General features: G+C 48.9%; 1 protein-coding gene and 1 long non-coding RNA gene across 4 annotated transcripts in view; one reads left to right on the top strand and one right to left on the bottom strand.

Moving 5' to 3' along the window:
• Nucleotides 1–1,275: 1,275 nt before the first annotated feature.
• On the bottom strand, nt 1,276–5,480 carry GJB2 (gap junction protein beta 2). 3 transcript variants are annotated; one of them, XM_082435159.1, is made up of 2 exons: nt 5,322–5,480; nt 1,276–2,380 (listed from the first exon to the last, which is right to left on the bottom strand). In XM_082435159.1, the coding sequence occupies exon 2, from the start codon at nt 2,356–2,358 to the stop codon at nt 1,678–1,680; it is 681 nt and encodes a 226-aa protein (XP_082291285.1). In that variant the 5' UTR covers nt 2,359–2,380; nt 5,322–5,480; the 3' UTR covers nt 1,276–1,677. The 3 variants fall into 3 exon arrangements, with proteins under 3 accessions (XP_082291285.1, XP_082291286.1, XP_082291284.1); XM_082435160.1 differs by having other exon boundaries at nt 5,318–5,479; XM_082435158.1 differs by lacking the exon at nt 5,322–5,480 and adding an exon at nt 3,332–4,687.
• Nucleotides 4,779–19,790, top strand: part of LOC309647642 — a 35,098-nt gene continuing 20,086 nt past the window's right edge. Inside the window, exon 1 of the long non-coding RNA XR_014256215.1 lies at nt 4,779–4,801. This is a non-coding gene — a long non-coding RNA (uncharacterized lncRNA). The remainder of the gene's footprint in view (nt 4,802–19,790) is intronic.

Below are 19,790 nucleotides of genomic sequence, written 5' to 3'. Positions count from 1 at the left end.
TAGGAGTCATCCTTCTTTCTCCCTTCCCCGTCAGTCTTTCTGGTGACAGGCTTTTCTGTAACTGGCGTGGAAGAATCCCAGAATCGCGGACAGACACCGTGGTAATTTACCCATTTAGTGTTATGAAATATAAAATATTAACACACTTTTACAAAACTGGCTATAGGTGAAATTAAAAGCTGCTATTGTATTAAAAACTGTAATAGATTTTAAATAACTATTATGCGAATTAATTATATTTTAATATTTAAATGACTTTTGAGATGTGACAAAATTATTTTAGTTACAAGTATGTAATTAAAGCTATTATTTATTATTACAAAATGTTTTTATAATGCTATTCTTGGCAAGAGGAAAATCTTTACTCTCATCGAAGTATGCTGAGTACCATTTTTTGGAAACCATGTCAAGCATCATGATAATATTAGGATTCGATTTGTCTTATAGAACTGCTAAATAGTTATCTAAACCCTAGTTTCTATTTTTAAAAAGAGTCTATTAATTCTGTTGTCACTTAAAAAACCTGGATGCTGAAAAGGGAAGCAAACAAACCTTTGAAGTAGATGAAACTCATTTTTAATTGTCAGAATTTAGGGTCTAGTTTTTCCATCTGTTCTTTAGAAACAGTAACTACCCCCCCCCCCAATTTTGCCATTTTGTTCTGCACCATTAAATTGTACTGTGGCAATAAAATACTCCCAAGCAATCTCTTTAAGTCAGTATTCTTCCCATGGACCATGGGAGTGGAAAAGGCAACGTCGTAGGGGAACTGAGGGTGTCTTGAGGCAACCCACCGTTGGTAGTAGCTGGTGGTACATCCAATCTGTATTTCTCATACAAAATCACATCTAAGCTTTTGAAATGAGGCCGTTTGCTATTAAAAGCCATCACTAAGGACTTCTAGTTTGTTTCACTTGAGAGAAGCTGAAATGCTTCCATGTAGCACACACCACAATTCATACAACGGACAGCCTCTTGGTGGCACTGCAAACCATTCGTACCTGAAAGGCCATATTTAAATTCACTGACAGCATCTAGTTACACACCGTTTACACATCATGATCTGAGCCTTCGAAATTAGAAGACCCTTCCCTTTACATATCATGATCTGAGCCTTCGAAATTAGAGGAACGTACAATGAATGGTTCCTTGTAGATCAAAAGAACATATCTCATTTAAAATTTTCACTTAAAAAAGTATAACAGAGTTTGAAGCATTAGGTAACCTCGTCCATTGTTAAAGACTAAAACGTCAAAGCAAATAAAAAACCCAGTATTCTCATGTTTACCTTTAATTCAAGGGAAATGGCAAAGGTAGCCCTAAGGGGATCAAGCAGACCTCAGCGTCGTCTTCAGGCCCTGGCGTTTCTCTCCTTTCCTCAAAGAAAGGAAGACAAACTCCGTATCCTTTGTCTGAAATAGGGAAGTACTGTTGGCAATGCCACCCCCGCTGGCTCGGGCCTCACCGGGCCGATTTCGGAGAGCAGCAGAGGCTCGGACACTCGCAGGAGGGCAGCCTCTGGGGGCAGCTGGGGTCGCACGTGAGACCTACAGGGGGTCAAAGGCGGCCTTGAAGACGAGACGCTGGACCTGGGAGACGCGGGTGACTGTGCCCCACAGCTGAGCACAGACTGCCCCATCCTCTCACGCCCTCTTTTATCTAAAGCTGGCTACCGTGTTACACTGGTTTTTTGGACTTTCTGGAACAATATCTAATCAGCAAGTAACACAATTCAGTGACATTGAGCAGGATGCAAATTCCAGACACGGCGATCATGAAAACCGTGAAGACGGTCTTCTCCGTGGGCCTGGACACGAAGCAGTCCACCGTGTTAGGGCAAGGCCACGCGTTGCATTTCACCAGGCGCTGCATGGAGAAGCCGTCGTACATGACGTAGAAGACGTACGTGAAGGAGGCCTCGAAGATGATTCGGAAGAAGATGCTGCCGGTGTAGGTCCACCACAGCGACCCTTCGATTCGGACCTTCTGGCTTTTGATCTCTTCGATGTCCTTAAATTCACTCTTTATCTCTCCCTTCATGAATTTCCTCTTCTTCTCGTGTCTGTAGTGGGCCACGTGCATGGCCACCAGCAGGGCCGGCGTGGACACGAAGATGAGCTGCAGCGCCCAGAGCCGGATGTGGGACACGGGGAAGTAGTGGTCGTAGCACACGTTCTTGCACCCGGGCTGCAGGGTGTTGCACACGAAGTCGGCCTGCTCATCCCCCCACACCTCCTTCGCGGCCACCACGAGGATCATGACGCGGAAGATGAAGATGACGGTGAGCCAGATCTTCCCGATGCTGGTGGAGTGCTTGTTCACGCCCCCCAAGATCGTCTGCAACGTGCCCCAGTCCATCTTCTCGTCCGGGCAGTTTGCGCTGGAAAAGACAAAGTGACACCACATGGAGGGGACCAGGCAGGACCGGCTCGTGGGGGGCTTGCTGGGTCCGGGCAAGTGAGCGCCCAGAGATCCCTTCCCGAACAAATGCCAGTTCTCACACTACCTCACCCAACAAGAGGAAAACAAACCAACCCCTTCTGGCCTAGGGTTACCCGTGTAGTGCGCAGAACACCTGGAACGCGTTCTCTAGTAAAGAGGGGTATGTTCAGCTGAGTAGTGCACCCGGTCCGTAGCACACAATCAACACGTGGGGTGGGGCACCCCGGCAAACGTGCGCGCCGACGCAAGGCCCTGCTGGAGGCGCTGACCGAACCCCTGAGCGGGTCCCCCCAACCCTCCAACGGCATTCAGCGCTCCCAAGGGCTTGTTCTGGATGGTACCCTGGCCTCGTGCCAGCCGGGGACGACCTCGCCTTCAAGGCCGAGAGGCCAAGTCTCCCGGCAGCACCTCTTTCCTTCACTTATTTCAATTCATTTTCATGGACGTGGGATGCAGCAGTGAAATGATTGTCCCCAGTGGTAAAATCCACGTTTAATGTTTCCCAAAGGGCTTCACTTCCTTTCTCTATATGAAAGGGGGCAGGTTAGAGATGGTCCTTCCATGGAGAAGAGTCCCTGTGTGCGTGGGTTTTTGTGACCGTTCTGTGTATAGATTGGGGTCCTTGCTGTCCTGTTGGGACTGACCGATCGGTTAGTACTCAGGTTTGAAAAGTGTTGCGACGGTGCATTTTTATCATGGGCTATGGTTTTAACTTAGAAGTGTTTCTAAAGGGGTGCATTGTAAAAAAAAAAAAAAGTGACACAGTTTAACTCGGTGATTCCCCAGGGACTGGCCCTACCAGGCATCCCTCATGGTACTGAAGGTCAGTACCGACGCTGCTGGGTGATGTGCTGCCTATTGAAGGGACCTGGGACGCCTGTGCGCTCACCTTCCACCAGCCAGTGGCCTCTTCATCCCAGGGTATGAACGGTCTTCATGTACTTAGAGTCACACCTGTCTGTCTCAATCAAGCCTCTTTTAAACAAGACCCCACCCTCCACAATCTGATGAGTAATCTGTGTCCACCCCTTCCAAACTGGTTCTCAGTCCTCCTGCTTCTCTTACTTAAAAGCTTAGTGCTCTCCTTATTCTGAGCAAGTCGGGTCCTGTTTCCCGATGGGCTTCCTGAGCAGGCTGGGGAGAGTCTGATCGCCCTGCTGCCTCTGGGGCGCTGCTGGGGGCACCGAGGTCTGGCTGAAACCATCCAAGGCCACCTCGTTCAGAGGACACAGCAGAGACACGAGAAGGGTTAGGGCAGGAGAGCTACGAGCGTTGAGACATCCTCGTGAAATGCTCAGCCAGCTCAGCTCGAAAGAGAGAAACATCACTGGGAAAAGGTCTGCTCTGGGCTCAGCCCTGACCCTTAAATACAGACGGTCCAGGAGGCCTTAGGTTCTGCACCTGGTCCATCCTGCCCTAGCAGCGTGCTCAAAGCTCTTGTGAAATCAGACCCTCCAGTTCTTTGCTGGCACTTACTAAGTGGAAACAGGACACTCACAGAAACAGACCGTCTGGCGTGTATCAGTACATCTGGCTAAAAATCTGGGGTGAGGCCAGTGCCAAGTGCACGACCCACACCCCTCAAACCAGTCCAGTCAGCAGCGGCTGTGAAGAAGACAGTTCCAAGTAAACCCTATACTGTTGTTGTTTAAAGCTCCTGGTTGGGCTGCAGCTACCTGTTCTAAAGATCCTTTAGGAAGAGGAGCAAATTAAAGTTGGATTCCGATGGGCTAGGGTATTAGGGAGAGGCGGACCGACCCAGCGGGATGAAACTGCTCTCCACAGTGAGCGGTGGGGTGCTGGGGTGCTGGCCCCCGCCCTTCCTGGCCGGCCCACACCTGCGGGGGTGGGGTCGGGGGCAGGGGAGCTGGTTCTGTCCTGCCGGGAGGCTGCTGGGTGAAGCACTAGCTTCCAGAAGGGGCAAAAGGGATCCCTTACCCTTAGCTTCGCAGTCCTTACTTCTGCTGATGGTGGCCCTTTGGCCCACAGACCCCCCCACCCCCGTCCCCCCCGTGTCTGTAATTGTGACTGGCCGCACACTACTTCCGACCCCGACTCAAAGGGCAAATGGGGACACGGCTGTCGCCACCCATCTCGAGAGAGTCCCGAGGGACGGCCGCAGGGGCCAGCTCTCAGGAAGCTGGAGGACGGGTTAGGCTTCTTCCCTGTCCAGTAGGGGACGTCCAGGGCCGACGCAGCCGGCCCTAAAGCACGGCTCCCCGGTTTGTGACCAGCGCCCCGAAAGCCGCCCCCCACCCCGCCTGCCCCCCGACCGCACCGCCCGCTGGAGAAAACAGGCAACCCCAGCGCTGACTCGATCCGGCTGTGCGGGGCGGCAAAGCGGCGCCAGGAGGCAAAGGTCAGTTTCCTCCAGGTTAAGCTTCCGCTTAACCCACGGGATGGACTTCCCTGTCTGAGCGAACCCTTCGGCCACGTCGAGGCTCCTGGTGGAGAGGCTCCTGGTGGCGGCAGGCGAAGCGCGCCGGCGTCTGTGCCAGGCTCTCCCCGGAGGAACCAGGCCGACTGCCAGGCGGATCGGCGGCCGCGCACCTGTCCGGCCCTCCTGCCCCGCGCGGCCCCGGCTCCGGGCCAGTCCGCGCGCTGCGCACCGCGGGGTCGGCCGGGTCCAACCCCAGACTCGGCCCGAGGAGCTCCCGGCCAGGAGCTCGCGATCGCCACCTGCCCTGCGCCCCAGCGCCGCTGTCGCCACTGCCCGGGACCCGGCGGCGCGGGGCCTCGGTGCGCGCCGGATCCAGCCCGGGGGACCCGGGTCCCTCCCCGAGGGTGCCACAGCTCCAGGCCTCCGGGGGTCTCTCCCCGCCGGGTCCGCAGCCCCCAGCCGTCCCGAGGAGCCGAGAGTGGGCGCCGGCCTTACCGACTGGAGCGGGGCGCACAGGCGGGGCGGACTTCCCGGGGTCTCGCGGAGCGCGCGGCGGGGCCGGAGCGGCGGCGGCGGCGAGGGGTCGCGGGGGGCGGCGGAGGCGCCGCTATCGGTTCGGAGTCGGAAGAGCGCGGCGCACTGGGCGCTCGGGCCTTGGACACCTGTGCGCTCGTCGGCGCCTTTTAACTGCGCCCGGCACCCCGCCTCTTCCACGGAGCTGTTGAGAAAGTCCGGGAGGGGGCGGCTCCTCGGCGTCCGGCCGCCCCCAGCGCCGCGGGCGGGGCGCACCAGCCCCGGGTCCTCAGCGCTTCCCCGTGTCCCCGAGTCCCCCGAGCACCCCGGATCCCCGCGCCCCCAGCCCCCCGGCCGCCCAGGTCCGAGCGGGGCGACGCTGAGCCTCGGCTCCCTGCGTTTTTGAGGAGAGGGTGAGGTTAAAGGATCGTTGTCGTTGCTGTTATTGTTATTTCTACTTGAACCGGTTCAAGAGTACTGTCGTAGTCAAAGCTCTGGTTTAATATTTATTTTTAATTTTTTCTTATTTGAAGAGTAAGTTCAGGCCGGAGGTCCGGTTCCCCGCGAGGCTCCCCCCGCGGCACCGCGGTTGCCCTGGGCCGGTTCCCTCCTGGGAATGTGGCTTCACGGTGGGCGAGGAGGGGGCACCGCCGGGCTTGGCCAAGGACCTGCTCCTTTCTCCCCCAAACCTCGCAGGCAAACTTAACGAACGTCTCCTTGAGTTCGTGTTTGATTCGATCACTTTCAACTACGTGCCAAGGGCCGGGGTTGGACGTGGTGAGGACACAAGGCCGGCGCCAGGGACCCTGCAGGCTGGCCCAGCCCTGCGCCCCATCAAGGGTGCCCCCGGGCCCTGCCCACGTCCTCCTCCTCCCACGGCTGAGAAATCGCAAGGAGGCTACTCAGTTCGGGGTGGGGGCCCCCCCTTAATGAAATCTACCGACCCCTTCCCCTGCACATACGTCTGGAAGGGGCGCGCTTTTGGGATTTCTGGAGAGGCTCCCTGGGAAGCTCGGTTCCTCTCCCGGAAGCTTGATCTCGGATTACAAGGTTTCATTGTTCACATGTGGCTGGGTATTTTGACATTCACAAAGCAAGTGGATGGAGAATTAAAATCACAAGAGTGGGCCGCGTCTGGGGAACCGTGTCCCGCATGGGGGGCAGGAACCTCGCCCCAGGATTCCTGCAAAGAGGCCAGCCCTGAGGTGCAGGCGTGCTCGCTCCCACGCTTGGCTTCACTTAGGTCGGTTTTAAGTTGAGCAGAGATGATTCACCCTGACAGGGCAGATGTGGCCTTAGAAATGGGCTTCCCGTGATTGCGAACATTAGCGTAAAGGTACTGAATTTTCCTTTTAAAAGTTGCACCGCATCGCCACGGGCCAGTTTAGGCCTTTCTTGCTGGGTGAACCTGAGTTTGTCCTCCTGTCACTACCCCACCTTCCAGCCCCAGGTCTTAGTCCGGGAAGGAGTGTCTGTTCATGAACAGACAAAACCCTACAAGGCCCATCTGAGAGATGTGCTGAATCGGCTGGTTGGAAATTACAAGGCAAAGGTGGGTGGCCTGGAGGAACCATCCTGGCCTGAGCCTCCTGGGAGCTGGGGGGCGGGGAACGCCCTTCAGGTTGTCAGGGCATCACTCTGTGGGGCTCTGGGGTTGGAGTGAAGGAAGTGTCTGGAATCTTTGCAGGAAGCCAGCTGGTAAAGGTGGTTTGGACGTTGAAAGCTGACTCGCTTTCCCCCGCTGAAGAATCTCCCCTTGCCTTTTCCGTGTCTGTATCATGATTGAAGGTTGCTGTTCAACTTCCTTTTCCTGTTTTCCCTTAGTCTCCTGATTTGCATAATGACAGTGTATTGCTGGCTAATTGAATGTCCTAGCCGCTCTATATTTTAGGATTTATAGTTAGAACCCCTACAGCTCTTAAGTCTTAACTACAATGCAGCACTTGATTTTCTTCTGTTTGGTGTGACTTCTGGTGTCTTCTGTGCACTGGTGTTTTCTTCCTAACCAGACTCGGATTCCGATAGGGCAGGAAATCTCGTGGAGGTAGTTCTGTGTCCTCCAGAGCAGAGGAGGGGAGGGAGGGGAAGATGGAAAAAGGGTCTCACATCTGGACATTTGAAGTTATCGCCACACGAGCTTAGATGTATATGCACTTAGCAGATCACACCACAGATTAATGTTTTAAAAATCCTGTAATTATTTTGTGAATAGCACAATCATATTGCTGCATTATTTTTGGTTAAAAGCATTACTTTGTTATATGTAAACATTGAAAATAAGCCTCAGGGACTTCCCTGGTGGCTCAGTGGTTAAGAACCCACCTGCCAATGCTGGGGACACGGGTTTGATCCCTGGTCCGGGGAGATCCCACATGCCACAGAGCAACAAAGCCCGTGCGCGACAACTACTGAGCCCGCGTGCCACAGGTACTGAAGCCCACACGGAGCCTAGAGCCCGTGCTCCGCAACGAAGAGTAGCCCTTGCTTGCCATAAGTAGAGAAAGCCTGCGCACAGCAACGAAGACCCAACACCCCGCAAAATAAATAAATAAATAAATAAATAAATTTTTAAAAAAAGAAAGAAAATAAGCCTTCATTTTCAGGTCTTCATCTTTTAACATAACAGCCCCCAGAGAAGGCTGACCCGTCCTGCCCTGCTCTTCAGCCTCCCCAGCCTGATGGGCACACCTCTCCGGCCTCATTAACTAGGCACCAAGCAAGATAGAGCATAGTTTTGGACTCGGTTTTATGGAAGAACTCTGGTGTCTCCTGGGTAGGTCTTGAGTGAAGCTGATACAGAGGACTGGCCCTTTTCAGGGAAGGTCAGGCTATCATTGAGTAAATATTGATGACTAAACTGGTAGGTATCTGTTACAGCTGCACCTGTCACCTCACAGTGTCAGAGATATGTGTGACTAAGGGTTTTACATATGTACTTAGTAGCAAGCAGACAAATCCCAGGCATTCAAAATTGAGCTGAACTTTTATGCAGGTATTTAAAGTGGTGCAGGGACATCACTGGTGGCGCGGTGGTTAAGAATCCATCTGCCAATGCAGGGGACACAGGTTCGAGCCCTGGTCCGCGAAGATCCCACATGCTGCGGAGCAACTGAGCCTGTGCACCACAACTACTGAGCCTGCGCTCTAGAGCCCACGAGCCACAACTACTGAAGCCCACGCGCCTAGAGCCTGTGCTCCGAAACGAGAGAAGCCACCGCAGTGAGAAGCCCGCGCACCACAATGAAGAGTAGCCCCCGCTCGCCGCAACTAGAGAAAGCCCACGCGCAGCAATGAAGACACAACGCAGCAATAAATAAATAAATTTATTTTAAAAAATCATTATTAAAAAAATAAAAAAGTGATGCCGTCGTCAGGCTATAAGGGGAAATGCTAATGTGTAAAGCTATTTGATATTTCAATTTGACAGTTGTTTTACAAATAAGCCAAAAAAAGCTGCTATTGTGCAAGAAATCAGTGTGAGACAAATCCTATTTCTTAATATATTTTAATGAATGATTGCCTGCCAGCTGCCTGATGGGGCAGCCCCTTGAGTTCCCCCTGGGAAGGATGGTCTGAATGTACATAAAGAATGTCTCAGTTAAATTTCTGACTCACAAATCATACGTGATAACAGAAGGTGATAGCAGAAATGTCTTAAGGCAAGAAGGGACTTATGAGAGAGAGGAGCCCCCGTCCTAACACCTGGCAGTCCGGGGATCATTGGATGTCTCTGAGCCATGAGCTATGGGTCTGCAGCCACTTTCTTGACTTTGCTGTTGAAATATTAATCATATTAATAATTGGCAAAAAAGGGAAAATTCAGCCCTCCTCAAATGAGCAGGTATTAAGAACCCCTGGAAGTCTCTGCATAATTTGTTAATAATGACTTACATATGATAATATCATTTTAAAGCAGGAGTGGCCTTTCACATTTTTGTGGATAATTATCACAGGAGAACAGTATTTCACAAGATTTCTCTCTGCACCTTTGACCCACACCCTCACGTTTGTATCCTGAAAATTGTTAATGTCAAATAATTTAGGGAAAAAGATCAGTTGTTACATTCCAAGTATGTGAAACTTTCAGATTTCACTAATTTAATTGTTCTTCCCTTCAGTTTCAAATTAAAGTCATAAAAATTCCAACTTTTGAATTTGAAACTGTTATAAGCCTTTCCGTTTTCCTCACTCTATTCTTATATTCGTACATAAAATATTTGGGGGAAATTTGAGTTGTTAGATGTGTTAGCTGCAAGGCCATGGTAAAATAAGTCGATTTCCTTGGCTTTACTGGATGACCATATGCTCTTACTGGCAAATACATCCATATAGCTCTTGTATGATTATTTAAGCAGACTGTGGAGAGATTACAAAGATGCTTCCAAATGTATTTGTATCAAAAGCACGTGTTGGTCAGAAATGAATTCAAAGCTATACCTCCCCAGGCAAACTGGTAGGGAAAATTGACTTCTGTTGAATATAAAAATTAAATTCTGTAAGCTTTGGTGAGTTGTCAGAAAGGAAATTCTGCACAACTCATAAAGGAACAAAAGAGATTTCTACATTTTAGTGTGTTAGAACAATATTGTGTTATATATCATCTTGAAGAGCTTTTGGAATAAGTTAGGGTCTAGTAAACACTCATATTATGGGTTGCTTTAGTAAAAAAAAAAAAAAAAATTATAGGCATAGGTTTGACAAAGGGCTGCAGAGTAATGATTCCCGTGTTGGATTGCTAGACCACAGCGGCTTTTCGTGAAATGCTAGTGTGGACGATCCCGGGTCTGTCGCTGTCTGGAAACCACTGATTCCAGGGTCAGTTTTGCACCGACAAGCCCGGTCAGGTGGCTGTTCTCTGGCTTGGAAATTCTCTTTGGGAATTGGACATGGTGTCTTTGATCTTAGAATTCAGAGCTTGGTTTGTGTGTTAGCCATTCATCTAAACTTCTCCTTAAGCTGTTTCAGAGCCCTTTCTACGTTGGGGGAAGAAGCACATACTGTATTGGTGTATAGAGTTCTCTGGTTTCACCTCATCCTTGAAAAATCTTTGTGCTGGGAAAAAGGCACTTGCAATACCCAGAGTGCCCAGTAGATGGCACTGGGAAGACTAGTCAGGGAAACGGGACGATCGCCGGAGAAAGATGGATATTCTTGTCCTTGAGTGTTGCTTGTCACGACCTCGTTAATAGGCTGGGAAATAAATGTCTTTCCTTTTTTTCACAATTAAATGAAATAGAATAGAATAGGAAATATCAGAACACACTGCTCTTAATAAGAGTTAAGTCGTGCTTCAAGAAATGTTTGTTTCGTGTGTGTTTTCATACTCACACGTGTGCTAGTCCCAGCGTAAAATGTACTGGTTGCTGTAGACTTCTGTCACAAAACGTTGGAACGTCATTTCCAGGGCGAAAGCGTATCACTGTGGCCTCGGGAGAAGTGGTGTCACAGCAGGAAAGACACCCAGGCCCTGAGCGCGGCCCCTCCTCCGCCGTGCCCCCTGCGAGCTCACAGCCCCAGGACCCCCAGCAGCTCCCAGCTGCTGATGACCCTGGAAGATGCCTTCCTCCATCGGACTTGTTTCCCCGGGGCTCCTCTCTGGTCTGAGGATGTGGGTGCGTGGGATGGAGAAGCAACAGCACCATCTGACTGGGTCTTTTACTAACAATAAAATTATTTATCTTAAAGAGGACACATACTTAACGCTCTGATGTCTCGTATGCTCAGGGTCACAGGTCGGCTATTTTAATGGGTTATGTATTTAATGTCAAAAGTGGGAGTTGGACTATTGTGCTTCGGGAAAGAGGAGACGATAGACAGATAGCCTATTGTTGTTTCTTTACTGCCTTTGAAATAAACCCTTGAGGGTGGAGCTTGGGCTCCTCTCTTTGGTGGTCCGGGGGCTCTGTACGTAGAGTGGACGGTTGGGGGAAGCGGTGTGGGTCAGCCTGGAGGGTCTCATCCTTATCTGCGGCAGCAACACCTCAGCCGCCGTCTGGTGGGAAGCAGCCGTCTTCCCTTACAGGCTGTGTGACGTTGTGCACTGGGTTATTAGGATGCTATGTTTTCGGACAGCATAGCCTGCCTACAATTTACCAGAGGACAAAACAGACTTGCAGAAGTCACGTATTTGGACCACTAATGTAGATTGTGTAACTGACACACAAAACACACAAACATAAACGAAGGGGTCTCTGGGTATCATCCAAGGCAGAGGTCTCTGGGTGAATCGTTTACACACGACTGGATATTCTGAAGTGTGCCGAATGTTGTAGGTTTGCTTTATCACACAACTCTGTGAGAGCATTTTTAATCCAGTCTGGCGCCCGCCTTGGACTCGCTTTGCATAAAGGATGGAGTAAATGTTGGGGGAAGGAACAGCTGGAGCCAGAAATCGACCCACCTCCACCCTTGGAGGGAAGATGTGGTCCCAACATCGATGGTGGTTAAAACGACATCCCGGGCTCTGGACCTGCAAGAGGTACAGTCCCCTGACAGAGCAAACCGTGCCACCGGGCTGTCACCTCGTGATGGGCTTGGCTCCTGACCTTCTGTCTTTCTGGGGGAAGATAAGGAGAACCCTTTGAAAAGGAGGAGAAAGCAGATAGCGGCAGGAGAACAAAGCAAAAGAGCTGGCAGGAAAGAGGCGAGGACGCAGACGAGCGCATGGGGATAAAGACGGACAGCAGGTCCCGAAGAGTGTTTATCAGCGCCTTTAATTGTGGTTTGTCTGTGAGGAGATGAGGGCCTGGCCACCCGCAGGGTGTTTGCTGAGTGACCAGCAGGGCGCCTTCCCCAGGGCGGGAGTTGGGGGGTGGACGACAGGCGGCTGAAAGGGCAGACTCTTGTTTTCGGTCCACGGGGGCTGCAAAGAGGAGAAGCAGGCCCTAGTGTTGGTGCAGGCTTTCAGCATCCTGCAGCCGTGACATAGCACTTCCAGCTGCATTTCCAGAGCGCAGCTATTTCCAAGGCTCCTGACTGAAATGCCGCGTCTGTGAGTGTTTCTGGAATCCAGCGTGAGGTTCCCCATGGAGGGGGTGTTGGGGTGCAGACTCCCCCCGGAGCTGGCTGAATTAGACTGGAGCGGAGCTGGGAGGGTGTTCTGAGCGACACCGAGACCTGACGCTCCACGGGAAGGTGGAACCAGGCTGGCTGCAGAAAAACCAGCTCAAGAGCTTCTTAAACATGCAGATTCCTGGGCTGTGGGACCAGACAGTCTGACCCAGTGGGTTTGGGAGCCCATGGTCTGTGATATGTGTTAGTTTGTCCTCATGATTTTGTGGCTGGATTCAGCACTGTCTTGACAGACGTGCCACCGGGGAAACCTGGGATCCTGACCCCGCAACACTCACTCCACCTGAGGGCTGTCTGCCTCCTGTTTGGGTTAGAACTGCCGTGTCCAGGGTGGAGGCACAATGGGATAAAATCCCAAATCCCAGTATCTGGTGAGAAGGGGAGAGGCTGTGGCATGTTGCCAGGAGGATCTCTTTGGTGTGAGTGCTGAACCCAGAGGTCCGTTCCTCACGACTGTTAGGCAGACTCTAGGCCATTCCCGGGTCCTTTCAGGGCTGAAGTTCAACCAGAAACAATCGATTCCCTTCTCAACTTAGGCCTTCCTTTTTCTGAACATTGATGATTTGGATACTGATGACCAGAAGACACACCAGAAGACACTGTCTCAGGTTTTATTAATATGTGGTTTTTAAAAATTAATTAATTCACTTATTTTTGGCTGCGTTGGGTCTTCATTGCTGCGCACAGGCTTCCTCTAGTTGCGGCAAGCGGGGGCTACTCTTCGTTGCGGTGCGCGGGCTTCTCATTGCAGTGGCTTCTCTTGTTGCGGAGCACGGGCTCTAGGCGCGCGGGCTTCGGTAGTTGTGGCACGCAGGCTCAGTAGTTGTGGCTCACGGGCTTAGTTGCTCCGCGGCATGTGGGATCTTCCCGGACCAGGGCTCGAACCCATGTCCCCTGCATTGGCAGGCGGGTTCTTAACCACTGTGCCACTGGGGAAGTCCCTATTACTATGTTTTGGATAGAAACCAATCTCTTAGCTAATAAGTGATGAATAAGGGTAACATGGCATACAAAGAAATGATTACTTACTTACAGCTTAGTGCTAACTACAATTTAAAATACCACATTAATCCTGAATCCATAAATTTAAAAGTTATATTAGCAAAAAAGCTAGAAATAAATTATTTTAGTGTCTGTCTAATGAATCACACTCAGAAACGATTTAGGTTAACGAGAACCTTCATGTTCCTGAGGTTGATTAAGGATGGAGTCTCTGAGGTCTGCAGTATTAGTTTTAAAATGATTCTTGGCCGTGGTTTCACAGTTAATTTAGTTCCTCATCGTGGTGAGTTTTTCCTGCTGTGCTCTGACATCTGAATGACTTCAAGGCATTCTGTCACTTCTCCAACTTTTCCCTCTGACAATGACCTGAAAAGGCCTTGGGCAGCCATGTCTGCTGTAACATCAGCATTCACCTAAGTGTCCCTGGTGGTGGGGAAACCATAGCAACAGCAATCCTGGTGGCTGGGAGGTTGTTCCCTGGGCCTCGGGAAGCCACCTCAGGTCCCCTCGGGAGGCCACGGGGCGAGCTTCCCACAGCCCTGCCCTGGAGCTGGAGAGAGAGGGCTGGTGACCAGGACCCCAGTGAATTCCACACCCACACCCACTGGTGGTCGCTGTGTGAAGGGACGTGTTTGGGGGGCAGAGTGAGCAGGTTGGCCCTGCTCCGTCCAGGAGCCCCCCCCCCCCCCGCCCCCAGTGGAGAAGCAAGGACCTTGGAGCACAAACACCACAGTGACCCTGGGGGAGGGTGTCTTGGGAGTGAAGACTTTGAACTAGTCCAGGAGGACGGGCTGGAGGAGGGAGCTCGTGCGACGCCGGGGGGGAGGGGGGCGGTCAGGGGGGTGGGGGTGGGATATATGCGGGAAGCTCAGGGACGGGGACGGGGAGCACAGAGACGCCAGTGAGAGAGACTGGGGCATAACGCTGATGTCACACCTGCTCTTGGTTTATAGCAAATATGAGGATGAAAGAACATGAAACAACACCATGAATACACAATCAGCAAAGTCTAGGCTGTGAGAAACTCTGGGAGACAAATGACCCAGATTCTAAGAAAAAAAAGTTGCAAGGAAATAAAAAGAGGTGGAGGGGAACCAGCAGCTTAAAGAGGCTTGAGAGACACGTGAACCGATCGCAGCGTGCGGATTTCAGCGATTCCGATCCAACGGCTATTTGAAAAGAAGGGAGTTTTCACTTCTGGGAAGATGGTTGATGTACTTTTTCCTATTCTCCTGGCCAAGTACAACTAAAACCCCTAGAAATTATATAAAAGCAAACAGCTCTGAAAGCTGGTGAGAAGGAAGCAGAACAGGCAGGGCCCTCGGGCAGACCCTTCAGTGCGGTTTCTGTCGGAAAGGTGAGGCGAGGCAGGGCAGACAGGCGTAGGGTTGGCTAGCGTCAAACATTTCAGCGACTTGTCTGGGGCCTGGCTCTGGGGTGATTAGGGCAGGTGGACAGCGGCCTGGCTTGTGAGAGCCCTGTGAGAGCCTGAGAGAGGAGGTGTGGGTGTGGGTTTTGGGTTGGTCGGTGGGCATATGAAAAGTACGCATCACAGAAGAGTTGTTTGCTGTCTCTAGGAATTAGCCAGCCCTGGGAGGGGCCGTCTCCCCAGTGTTAGTAAGGCCACAGATGCCAAAACATCAGGATAAAAAGGCATGCTTAATACATGGGCCATTAAAAAACCTCAGCACATTTAAAATAGTTGAAATAATAGAGTGTGTTCTCTGATCAAAGTGGAATCAAAGTGGAGATCAATAATTATTAATCGATAATAAGTGGAAAGAAAGAAAACGGAAAAATCTCTGAACACTTGGAAACTAAAACACTGTTCTAAATAAACCATGGGTCAATACATTGTATTGAATGAAAATAAAAAATCCAAGGTATCAAAATTTGCAAGACACACTACAGGAGTGCTGATAGGGCATTACAGCACTGAATGCAAACATGAGCGAAGAAGAGAAGACTCAAGTCAATAATCCATGCTCCCACTTCAAGAATCTAGAAAGAGTAGTGAAAAATAAGCCCAAAGCAAACAAAAGAAAGAAAATAATAAAGATAAGAGCAGAAATCAATTAAATTGAAAACAGAAAAAGAATAGAGCAAATTGATGAAACAAAGAGCTGGTTCTTTGCAAAGAACAATAAAATTGATGAACTTCTAGCAAGACTGACAAAGGGAGAAAAAAAGAGAGAGAGAGAAGACACAAATTACCAGTATCAGGAATCAAACAGGGCACATCACTACAGACCCTGCAGACATCAAAAGGATAATAAGGAGTACTATAAACAATTCTATACTTACAAAGTTTGCAAGTTAGATGAAATGGATCACTCCCTCAAGAAACACAAGCTATCACAATTCACCAAATATGAAATAGATAATTTTAAGATCCTTGTAACTATTAAGGATATTGCATTTGTAAAAGAGAAACTCTCAAGAAATGTCCAGACCCAGATAGTTTCACTGGGAAATTCCACCAAATGTTTAAAGAAGGATTACACCTGTTCTGCATGACCTATTCCAGAAGACAGAGGAGGCAAGACCATTTCCCAGTTCATTTTGTGGTGCTGGTATTACCCTGACACAAACCAGACAAAGACAATACAAAAAAAAAAAAAAGAAAACTACAGACCAACATCCCCCATGAACGTAGATGTAAGAAGGCTTAATAAAATATTAATAAATGAAATTCAGTAATATATAAAGAGAATTACACACCATGGCCAAGTGAGGTTCATTTCAAGGATGCAAGGTTGTTTCTGTATGAAGATTAGTCAAGGTAATCCATTATATTAATGGGCTAAAGAAGAAAAATCACATGATCATATCATTTAATGCAACATATTTTTCCCACAAAATTCAACACCTATTCATAATAAAAACCCTCAGAAAAATAGGAATAGAGGGGAACTTTCTCAACTTGATAAAGAGCATCTACAAAAACCCTACAGTTAACATTGTACTTAGTGGTGAAATAGTGAATCCTTTCCCCTTAAGATCAGGAACAAGAATTTCTGCTTTTATCATTCCTATTCAACATAGTGCTTGAAGTTCTAGCCAGTGCTACATGGCAAGAAAAAGAAATATGAGACACATAGATCATAAAGGAAGAGATAAAACTATCTCTATTTGCAGATGGTATGATTGTCTGTGCACAAAGTCCTGAGGAAACTACAGAAATCTAGAACTTTTAAATGAACTCAGCAAGATCACAGGATGCAAGCAAATAAGCCAAGAAATATAACATTTTTTTCTATATACTGGCAATGAACATATGGACACTGAAATTAAAATACGATACTATTCACAATCACTCAAAGGAAATGAAATACTTAGAAGTAAATCTTTTTACTTTTTACATAAAATGAAACTTTTATGATTCATATGCTGAAAACTATGCAATGTTGATGAAAGAAATCAAAGATGGAGTAAATAAACAGAGAGACATGCTGTGTATACGGATAAAAGATTTGACATAATAAAGATGTCAATTCTCTGCAAACTGATATACAAGTTTAATGCCATTTTTATCAAACACACAGCAAGATTTTTTTGTAGACATAGACAAGATTATTCTAAAATTTATATGGAAAGGGAAAGAAACTAGAATAGCTGAAAAAATTTGAAAAAGGAGAATAAAGAGGGAAGAATCACTCGAGCATTCAAGACATTAATGTAGCATAAGAATCAGGACTGTGGTGCTGGTGGAGGGAGAGAACAGAGGTCAGTGGAACAGAGAACCCAGAAATAGCCCCACACAAACATGCCCAGTTGATTTTTTTTTAAATTTATTTATTTTATTTTTGGCTGCGTTGGGTTTTCGTTGCTGAGCGTGGGCTTTCTCCAGCTGCAGTGAGCAGGGGCTACTCTTCGTTGCAGTGCACGGGCTTCTCATTAAGGTGGCTTCTCTTGTTGCGGAGCACGGGCTCTAGGCGCACGGGCTTCAGTAGTCGTGGCTCGCGGGCTCTAGAGCGCAGGCTCAGTAGTTGCGGCGCACGGGCTTTGTTGCTCTGTGGCATGTGGGATCTTCCCGGACCAGGGCTCGAACCCGTGTCTCCTGCACTGGCAGGCGGATTCTTAACCACTGCGCTACCAGGGAAGCCCTCCAGTTGATTTTTAACAAAGTGCCAAAGCCATTCAATGGAGGAAAGCGAGTCTTTCATCACATGGTGCTGGGGCAGCTGGATGTCGACAAGCAACAAGTGAACCTCAAGTCTCAGACCTTTTATAAAAATTAACACAAAATGGACCACAGACTTCAATGTAAAGCATAAAACTAGACAGCTTTTAGAAAAAACATAGGAGAAAATCTTTGGAATCTAGGGCTAGGCAAAGAGTTCTTAGATTTGACACCAAAGCCACAACCCATAAAATTAAAAAAATGATAAATTGGACTACATTAAAATGAAAAGCTATTGCTTTGCAAAAGACCCTGTTAAGAAGATGAAAAGAAAAGCCACAGAGTGAAAAATATTTACAAACCACTATCTGTGTCCAAGGACTTGTGTCTACAGTACATAAAGATCTCTCAAAACTCAACAGTAGAAAAACAATCCAATTAGAGAACGAGCGAAGGAAATGAAGAGGACAGAGAGATGGCAAATAAGCACATGAAAAGGTGGTCAAGTTCATTAGCTATTTGTGAACTGCACATGCAACACACCTATCAGAATGACAAAATGACATGGGAAGCTATTTCAATGTCTTGTAATAACCTATAATGGAAAAGAATCTGAAAAGGAATGTATGTATTACTGAGTCACTTTTCTGTACAACTGAAACTAACACAACATTGTAAATCAACTATACTTCAATCTAAAAACCGGTTATTGAAAAAAAAAAGAATGGCTAAAATGAAAAATAACACCACCACCAAACGCTGGCGAGGCTCAGGGAAGACCGGGTAACTTAGATGTTGCTGGTGGGGGTGTGTAATGATGCAGCTGCTCTGGAAAACACTTTGGCTGCTTTTCAAAAATGAAACGTGCAACCACCATGCAGCCCAGCAGTGGGAACAAACTCTTGGTGCGGCGACCCACGTGAATCTCCAGAGAATTACGCTGAGAAAAAAAATCCAGTCCCAGTGGTTGCATACTGCATGATTCTGTTTATGTAACTTTCCTGAAATGACAGAATCAGAGAAATGGTGATCAAATTACTGGTTGCCAGGAGTGGGTGGGATCGAAATAGGAGGGTATCGGGTATGGGCATAAAAGGGCCCCACCAGGATACTGGTGGTGATGGAAATGTTCTGTATCTGGACTGTGTCAGTGTCGTGTCCTGCTGAGATCTTGGACTGTAGTTTTTCGAGATGTTACCATTGGGGGAAACTGCCAAAAGCACACGAGACGTCTGTTTTATTTCTTCCACCTACATGTGTCTACAATTACCTCAAAATAACAAGTTTAATTAAAGAAAGAAAAGAACATGAACAGGACAATTGGGAAATTATGAACATGGACTGGCTATTTTAGTGTGATGGTGGCATTGTGTTTTTGTTTTAAAAGCTTAGCCTATACTCTTTTTTTCTTAATATTTATTTATGGGCTGCGTCGGGTCTTAGTTGCGGTACGTGGGATCTTTGTTGCGGCATGCAGGATCTTTCCTCGTGGCGCGTGGATTTCTCTCTAGTTGTGGTGCGAGGGCTCGGTAGTTGTGGCACTCGGCCTTCTCTCTAGTTGTGGCACGCGGGCTTAGTTGTTCTGTGGCATGTGGGATCTTAGTTCCCCGACCAGGGATTGAACCCATGTCCCTTGCATTGGAAGGCAGATTCTTAACCACTGGACCAGCAGGGAGGTCCCAGTCTATACTCTTAAAGGACCCATATTGAAATATCTGCAGAAGAAACGATCTGTCTGGGATTTGCTTTACAGTCATCCAGGCTGGGGGATAATCGGGCGAGACCCCCCGATTGTGAACGGGCACGGCTAGATGGTTGTTGGAGCTGGATGAGGGGTGATGGGCATCTTGGCACTGTGGTCCCTGGGCACCGAGCTGCGGGAGCGGCAGTGAAGCCACCGATCCTGGAGACATTCAGCCTGCTTTGAATCTTGGCTCTGCTGCTTATTAGCTGGGTAACCTTGGGCAAGTTATCCAACCTCTCTGAGCCTCAGCGGCCTCATCTGTAAAATGGGGATAATATCTCATAAGGAAGAGTGCAGGGAGAGGAAAGGAAAGGTCTCCACCCGAGGGAGGGGGCAAGGGAGAGAAGCCAGCGCAGGAGACCCAAGGGCAGGGGACAGTGTCTCGGAATCCAGACAGAACAAGGCCTCAGGAGAGCTTTACGAGGATGACGCTGAGAAGAGGCCATTACGCTGGTGTCAGAACGTCACTGGTGCTGATGGCGGCCTGGGCTGGTAGTGGGGCTGGGCCCAGATTA

This window comes from Balaenoptera physalus, assembly GCF_965194825.1.
Source record: "Balaenoptera physalus genome assembly, chromosome: 18".
Lineage (NCBI taxonomy): Eukaryota > Metazoa > Chordata > Mammalia > Artiodactyla > Balaenopteridae > Balaenoptera > Balaenoptera physalus.
This window is presented reverse-complemented; position numbering and strand designations above follow the sequence as displayed.